Source organism: Ochlerotatus camptorhynchus, unplaced genomic scaffold (assembly GCF_037179485.1).
Source record: "Ochlerotatus camptorhynchus isolate MF236.1 unplaced genomic scaffold, CSIRO-AGI_Acam_v1.1 ptg000402l, whole genome shotgun sequence".
Taxonomy (NCBI): domain Eukaryota; kingdom Metazoa; phylum Arthropoda; class Insecta; order Diptera; family Culicidae; genus Ochlerotatus; species Ochlerotatus camptorhynchus.
Window position 1 is genome coordinate 819,870 of NW_027040888.1, and position 8,150 is coordinate 828,019.

Sequence of the window (8,150 nt, forward strand, 5' to 3'; positions counted from 1 at the left end):
TAACACCATATCAGAAGAATTGCGAGAACTTCGCAAAAGCTCCGAGAATAACAAAGAAGGTCAGAGAACCTCGCGGTAGTTCAAGTATTATCAGTGGAATTACAGAACATTCCAAGAGTTTTGGGTAAAATTATGAAATCTTTGGGTAAGTTACCATCATGGCAGTTTCAATAACATTAGAAAATGGCGCGAACTTATGCGAAGATCATTCTTTTTTAATACTTTACTGGGTGATTTTCAGCCACTTCTGGGCTAGTTAAAGATCTTTGATTGGTCCCATTAATTTAAGAATAAAAAATGTAGAAAAGATCCGAGAAATTTAAGGAAGTCAAAAGAACTTCAGAGAAGTTAAGGGGATTTCCGGTTCAATTGACCTAAACTTTGGATTTTTTCCAGGGAACTGGTAAGAGTTAGAGACCTGAGTTTTTTGTCAAATCTTTATTCATTCTTGCTCTACAACTGGGAATTTTTTCAAGTCCAAAAATCCAAAATGGCGTCCAATATGGCGGCTGCCCGGCGGGTTCTTCCCAAAACTGGCGGGCATTTGAAAAAAAAAGTCATTTACCTAGTTACCGCCATTCTGTCAAATTTTGAGATTTTTCAAAGATTCTAGTTCATTCCATTCTCTGAATTATACTCTACAAGAAACTGAGCCGATTTTCTTTCTAGGTGACGATTTGCGACCTCTAGGCTGCTCGCAGTTTTGGGAAGTACCCGCCGGGCAGCCGCCATATTGGACGCCATTTTGAATTTTTGGACTTGAAAAAATTCCCAGTTGTAGAGCAAGAATCAATAAAGATTTGACAAAAAAACTCAGGTCTCTAACTCTTACCAGTTCCCTGGAAAAAAAAAATCCAAAGTTTAGGTCAATTGAACCGGAAATCACCCTTAAGAGATTTTTAATCTTTTTTTTTTGTTCAGGAAAAGTCCCTTGAGGCTTCGATTAACTTCAGATAAATTTCAGAAATTATGAAAAAGTTTCAAGAAATCATGGAAAAATCCTAAACTTTCAGCAAAATAGCGAGCTCGTCAACGAATTTCGATTAATATCAGAAAAATTGCCAGATCATCAAGGAAGTTCAAAGAACCTCTTGACAATTTAGGGAATACCTTACTGCGTCGTTTTTCCGTTTAATTCTACTACTATAGTCATATACACTAGACACTGAAGAAGTTTGCAAATAGTAATCGAAATACGCATCGGTTATAGTTTTATTTTAAGTAATAGTGAAAGTAAATAGCAATTAAATGGAAAAAGCACGTAATAAGGTATACAATCGTTCTACTATAACGCTCATCAATCGATTTAAATTTAGGGAACTTCAGGGAATTCTGCAGATCAGCTTGATGCAACTAAAAACAGGCTTATTCAGCTTTTAGCCTGTATAATTGTTTACAAAGAAAATTTGGGAAATTTAGAGATTTTAAAACATGTTCCGTGAGAGATGTTCAAGAAGTTTCGCAAAAATCAGGAATGTTTCGGGAACTTCAGGGAAGACTTCAAGGCAGTTTGTTACAGGCGGGAGCTTGTCGAAAGTTATGAAAAATTCAAAGAAGTCTGGAGAACATAGGAAAGTTTAGTGAGTTGTTTCAATATCTTCAGGAAAGTATCGAAAGTGTCTTGAAAGATTCGGTTGTAGTTCAGATAAATTAAATGAAAAATTAAAAAAAAAAAGAGTCGAGAGCTTCAGTGGAAATCAACTGCATTAATTATGTTGTATTAACCTCAGGAAAATATCTGGAACCTAATTGGAGTTCTTGGAATTTTAGGGAAGAACATAGAACTCCACATGTGAAATTAAGAATTTATTTGCAAAACTTGAGGAACTCCACAGAAGTCCAAACTTCAGGAAAGTTCTAAAAACTTCGCGATAATTAGTATTGCAGAAACATCAGGGAAAATTATTGCAGTTCCATTTATTTCAGGAGAAAAACATTAAATTTTTAGATGTTCCAAGTTTTGCAGGACGTTCGGAGAACTTTAGAGAAGTTAGAAAAGCTTCAGAAAAAGTTCAGGAATTTCACAAGAAATAAACGAATTTTAAGGAAGCACCAAAATAATTGGGTCAATCGTAAGAACTACAGAGGAATTCCGAGAATATCAGGGAAGAACCCAGGGCCATTTTATCAACCGCATCGAAATTGCAAATATTTTTCAAAAGTTTAGAGAGCTTAAGGAACAGAAGTTCTGAGAATTCCAGAAGAATGACATTAGCTTCACGAAAGATCCATTAACATTAGGCAAATTCAGATAACTTCAGTCGACCTTTTGTCGTTCGACCTTTTGTCGTTCGACCTTTTGTCGTTCGACCTTTTGTCGTTCGACCTTTTGTCGTTCGACCTTTTGTCGTTCGACCTTTTGTCGTTCGACCTTTCGTCGTTCAACTTATCGTCGTTCGACCTTTCGTCGCTCGAATTTTCGTCGCTCGACTTTTCGTTGCTCGACCTTTCGTCGCTCAACTTTTCATCGTTCGACCTTTCATCGTTCAACCTTTCTTCGTTCGACCTTTCTTCCTTCGACCTTTGATCTTTCGGCCTTTCGTTGTTCGACCTTTCGTCGCTCAAACTTTCGTCACTCAACCTTCCGTCGCTCGATCTTTCGTCATTAGACAATTCGTTGTTCGACTATTAGTCGTTCGACTATTAGTCGTTCGAACGTTCGTCGTTCGACCTTCCGTTGTGCGACCTTTCGTCGTTCGAACTTTTTCCGCTTGACCTTTTGTTATTCAACCTTTCGTCGTTCGAACTTTCGTCGTTCGACCTTTCGTTATTCGACCTTTAGATGTTCGACCTTTCGTCGTTTGGCCTTTCGTCGTTCGACCTTTCGTCGTTTGACCTTTCGTAGTTTGACCTTTTGTCCTTCAACCTTTCGTCGTTCGACCTTTCGTCGTTCAACCTTTCGTCGCTCGACCTTTCGTCGTTCAACCTTTCTTCGTTCGACCTTTCGTCGTTCGGCCTTTCGTTATGCTACCGTTCGTCATTCAACCTTTCGTCGTTCGACCTTTCGTCATGCGACATTTGATCTTTCGGCCTTTCGTTGTTCGAGCTTTCGTCGCTCGACCTTTCGTTGCTCGACCTTTCGTCGTTAGACCATTCGTCGTTCGAACGGCCGTCGTTCAACCTTTCGTCGTTCGACCTTGCGTCGATAGACCTTTCGTTGTTCGACCTTTCGTCGTTCGACCTTTCGTTGTTCGACCTTTCGTCGCTCGACTTTTCGTCGCTCGACTTTTCGTCGCTCGACTTTTCGTCGCTCGACTTTTCGTCGCTCGACTTTTCGTCGCTCGACTTTTCGTCGCTCGACTTTTCGTCGCTCGACTTTTCGTCGCTCGACTTTTCGTCGCTCGACTTTTCGTCGCTCGACTTTTCGTCGCTCGACTTTTCATCGCTCGACTTTTCGTCGCTCGACTTTTCGTCGCTCGACTTTTCGTCGCTCGACTTTTCGTCGCTCGACTTTTCGTCGCTCGACCTTTCGTCGCTCGACTTTTCATCGTTCGACCTTTCATCGTTCAACCTTTCTTCGTTCGACCTTTCTTCCTTCGACCTTTGATCTTTCGGCCTTTCGTTGTTCGACCTTTCGTCGCTCAAACTTTCGTCACTCGACCTTCCGTCGCTCGATCTTTCGTCATTAGACAATTCGTCGTTCGACTATTAGTCGTTCGAACGATCGTCGTTCGACCTTCCGTTGTGCGGCCTTTCGTCGTTCGAACTTTTTCCGCTTGACCTTTTGTTATTCAACCTTCGTCGTTCGAACTTCCGTCGTTCGACCTTTCGTTATTCGACCTTAAGATGTTCAACCTTTCGTCGTTCAACCTTTCGTCGTTCGACCTTTCGTCGTTCGACCTTTCGTCGTTCGACCTTTCGTCGTTCGACCTTTCGTCGTTCAACCTTTTGTTGCTCGACCTTTCGTCGTTCAACCTTTCTTCGTTCGACCTTTCAACGTTCGGCCTTTCGTTATGCTACCTTTCGTCATTCAACCTTTCGTCGTTCGACCTTTCTTCATTCGACCTTTCTTCCTTCGACCTTTCGTCATGCGACCTTTGATCTTTCGGCCTTTCGTTGTTCGAGCTTTCGTCGCTCGACCTTTCGTTGCTCGACCTTTCGTCGTTAGACCATTCGTCGTTCGGCTATTAGTCGTTCGAACGGCCGTCGTTCAACCATTCGTCGTTCGACCTTGCGTCGTTAGACCTTTCGTTGTTCGACCTTTATTCGTTCGACCTTTCGTTGTTAGACCTTTCGTCGTTCGACCTTTCGTCGTTCGACCTTTCGTCGTTCGACCTTTCGTCGTTCGACCTTTCGTCGTTCGACCTTTCGTCGTTCGACCTTTCGTCGTTCGGCCTTTCGTTGTGCGACCTTTCGTCGTTCAAACTTTTTCCGCATGACCTTTTGTCATTCAACCTTTCGTCGTTCGAACTTTTATCGTTTGACCTTTCGTTATTCGACCTTTCGTTGTTCGACTATTAGTCGTTCGACCTTTCGTCGTTCAACCTTTCGTCGTTCGTCCTTTCGTCGTTCGACCTTTTGACGACAATTGTTTTTTGTCAGAAACGAAGTAGCAACTACGGGCTGTCAAGGGTGACAACTTAAGATCTCATATGTCCGAATTTAATGACCACGAATTGTGACCATCTTTGCAAATTTGACAGATGCCATTTAAAGTTACAAAGTATCAATATTGCTGCAATCTTTTCTGGATATTTTAAAACTCCTTCCGAAGTGTGATTTTGATGTATTTTTGGGTTGGAGAATTCACGGACTTCTAAATTCAGTTAGTTTATTGATGATCACAATAACATCAAATCTACAATGTGATTCAAAATGATTGCGATAATTTGAAAGTTTTCAAACTTTTAAGCTCTCCTGGACTCCATTTAATTCCAGCGCTACTGTCAGTTAATCATTCCGCTAAAAATACACCATTTTACTTCAACCCACTTTTCCTAACTAACTGCACTTGAACGGTTGACGCCTTCTGCTATCAGGTGCAACATCCGATACCATCCTATCCCCCTCGTTCCTTCAAAATCTCCACCGGCAAACCTTCCAAGTGGGATTGTCTTCCCAACAGCGAACCACACTATCTGCTTGCCAAAGGAACTGCATCTCGTACCTAGATATAGATAATTTATTTCAATTATATCTTTTCTCTAGATTCGCCCCTACATGGGGTTGCCGCGGTGGTGCGGCGAGAGATTGCGATGTGTGATACCGTTTCACCGGACGTCCCGTTGTTCGTCTGTAAAACGTCAACCGTGAACCAACCAACCAAGTTCCGTCCATATGGATCCATCGCGGCGAGATGACGACGACGACGACGTCTGGGGAGAGAGCTTTAATTTTTTTTTCAGGGAGGGATTTCTACTTCAACTATAAACTTGGCTGTATCATCATCAAGAACAGTAACAACGGCACCGTGGCGGAGATGGTTGTCTTCTTGGGCGGCGTCGTAGTCGCCGTCTACTGTCGTCAACCATGCTTGAGGTAAAGTGGCAGAGTCAAGGATTGCCCGTAATTGCAGTATGATATCGTTTACTCAACGACACAACCAGGGTTGTTGCTCCTCCGGGGGGAAACCTCATTACCGGGTTCAACAGAAGCTCATAATAACGTGTGAATTTGCTCAAAACTTTGGAAAATGGCACTCCAAGGACACTTTGCATACCGTTGCGTGGAAGTTTGTTCGAAAACGACTTCAACCCTGCCAAGCACAGACAACGGTCGGCGACGAAAAGCCAAAACACTGTGACAGAATCTCGTTACGATAAGCATCTCTTGGCCTCCTCTAGGAAGCAGCATCCTGCCCGCCTAGTCTTGACGGACTCCGCGACAAACCCAACCACGGCACGGGTTAAGCCAGCCACCGAGGCGACCGACGTCAGCGGCGACGATGAGAGGATTCTTATCGGCGCGTTCTTTCTCGAGCTCCTTTCGGTTTCTTAGCACTTCGAGACGGTCCATAACTTTCAGTACACAAGATGCCATCAGCAGCCAGGCTAGAACTAGAGAGAGAGAGGGAGATATAGGGATGCAACGCGAGGATGAATTATGGATGCTGCTGGAGCCTTTCGGTGCAGAACAACGGGACATGTGGAGGCTGGACGGGCTGTCTCAAGTTGTCAACACTTTGAGGAGGCGGCGAGATGGGAACAAATGGATTCGGGGACACCAGCAGTGGCACGGCATGATAGGTCACTTGGAGGCATGCCAAATTGAACGAAACGGGAAAACAATTAAATTGTGACGGGGATCTTGCTGTTTTCCGACGCTCGGCCTCGTGACGGATGTCCTCGGATTGGGGAGACGGTCGTGAACCGTCGATAGGTCAAATGGATTTTGTGTTATTCGGTTGATTGCTGTTAGGTTGATCGATACGGATTTTGTAATTGGAATTGAAGAAAAATTGGTTTTGGTCGATTCAATTTCATTTAAGGCTTTCTGGAAATCGTCAACTCGTAGAAACGAAATTTAAGCAACGACCCAAATGTAATTACAATTAAATCTAGAATAGGAATCAATTAATTAGGCATACATGCCGAAATTATGCTCAAAATGCGACTGCGTTAATCGTTAATTCAAGTGAGTTTAAATAGGTGTAAATGTCGCAATATGATCCAGAATCAACTCCGACGATCGCCAGTGCTATAAATCATCAAAAAGTTTGCTATGTCACCATGCCACCATATCCAAATATCCAACGAAAAGAACCCCGCAATCCTTCGCCAAAATACCCATCACGAAGAAAAAAGTGCACAGCTTACAACATTTGTGTGCGTGTCGTTTTGTAGCCGTCATGTTCCCCGTCATACATAGCATATTCAATCCGACACTTGCGCCAGCTTGTCAGCTCTTCTGTCCAACTACTTCAGCACAAACTTACGCTTACTTGACAGGATGAAGAAAATCCTGGAAAAGACGTTCTGCCACTGCTGCTCATACAAAAACTACTTGCTACCAACCGCCCCCACCACCCACCATCGACAAGCATAAAAGTCAAAGGATAACGTGTCGGCAACGTGTAAGCAGGATTCAAATTGAAACGTTTTCCAACGACCATCCTCTCCTTCCTAGGAACCTGTTCGAGATGATTTGAAAGACATTCCTAACTTGCTTCACCATCGCCATCCAGGCAGTGCGGCTAAGGAAGCCAAGGAAAAACTTTTCCAACTCCCGCTACCATAAACCCCCTCCCCCCCCCCCCCCCCACGCATTCAACTCCACCGACGACAAGAAGTGTGAACGGTTCTTTGAAGAACGATCCAACTTTTAACGAATCGGTTGCATCCCCCTTTTGCCAAACCCTCTTAACCCCCATCAAAAAAAAAAAAAAGTACCAAATTTCGGAAATGAAAAACCATTCCTTGACACTTTCCGTTCCCCAAGCCAAGAAACCGGGAAAAGTCACCGAAGATGATACAAATTCTTGCTTAAATTGCCACTTTTCGGGGATGCCCACTCAGCTCAGCAATTTTCCGCCGGGGCTGACTCTGTGTTGGAAAAGTTTTCGAAAGGAATTTCACTGCTCTGGTCGGTTGGACGAACTGGCGATTGAAGAATGTCCACTTTTACTTTCGGGCTGAATTTTGGTTTTTTGCGCTATTTCTCAATTGAGAGCCGTTGAAATGTTTCGTTTCACTTCGACGGCTATCTGGTGTGACTTTATTCTGTGGGGTGGATCGGAATTTTTTTTTGTGATGGTCGCTTTAATCGATGATTGAAGTGCAGCTGGTGGTTTGTTGCGATGTTGATTAGATGCAATAGATTAAGTTAAGGCATCTGGTTGATTGGAGATGGTTTTATTCTGGGCGTACTTTTTTCGCGAACTAAGCTTTGAATTTGAAACTATCAAAACTTATTCTAGCCAAATCGGAATCCAAGCAGAAAAAATTCACATTTGCCATCAAGATTGAAACAGATGTAAATTTTAAAAACCCATATTGATCCACCGGGCAGGTGTATAACCTCTTTTTTCATATTATTCCTAAATAGGAGACTCAGTGCATGCGATGTTTTTGTTTTGATTCGATGGATCTAGTTCATTAACATTACGAGCTACAAGTCAGTTAAAAATGACTAATCCCAGGGAATACATATTTGATTTCATGCTTCTTCAAGATTTACATACCTGGCAGGATCGCCAATGTGATATTCTGCTT

General features: G+C 43.0%; 1 protein-coding gene across 1 annotated transcript; it reads right to left on the reverse strand.

Moving 5' to 3' along the window:
- Positions 1 to 2,257: 2,257 nt before the first annotated feature.
- On the reverse strand, positions 2,258 to 4,377 carry LOC135710768 (histone-lysine N-methyltransferase, H3 lysine-79 specific-like). The gene is made up of 5 exons (XM_065233431.1): positions 4,246 to 4,377; positions 4,036 to 4,095; positions 3,142 to 3,645; positions 2,777 to 2,956; positions 2,258 to 2,371 (listed from the first exon to the last, which is right to left on the reverse strand). Exons 1-5 carry the CDS (start codon positions 4,375 to 4,377, stop codon positions 2,258 to 2,260), a joined length of 990 nt encoding a protein of 329 aa, XP_065089503.1.
- Positions 4,378 to 8,150: the final 3,773 nt, after the last annotated feature.

What these genes read in the sequence shown, in the direction of transcription:
- LOC135710768 (XM_065233431.1), bottom strand. Translation starts at nt 4,377, where the DNA reads ATGCGGAAAAAGTTTGAACGACGAAAGGTCGCACAACGAAAGGCCGAA. An exon ending in GAAAGGTCGAACGACGAAAG is followed by an intron (nt 4,096 to 4,245) that starts GTCGAACGACGA and finishes TAACGACGAAAG; the next exon opens with GTCGAGCAACGAAAGGTCGA. An exon ending in ACAACGAAAGGTCTATCGAC is followed by an intron (nt 2,957 to 3,141) that starts GCAAGGTCGAAC and finishes GCATAACGAAAG; the next exon opens with GCCGAACGACGAAAGGTCGA.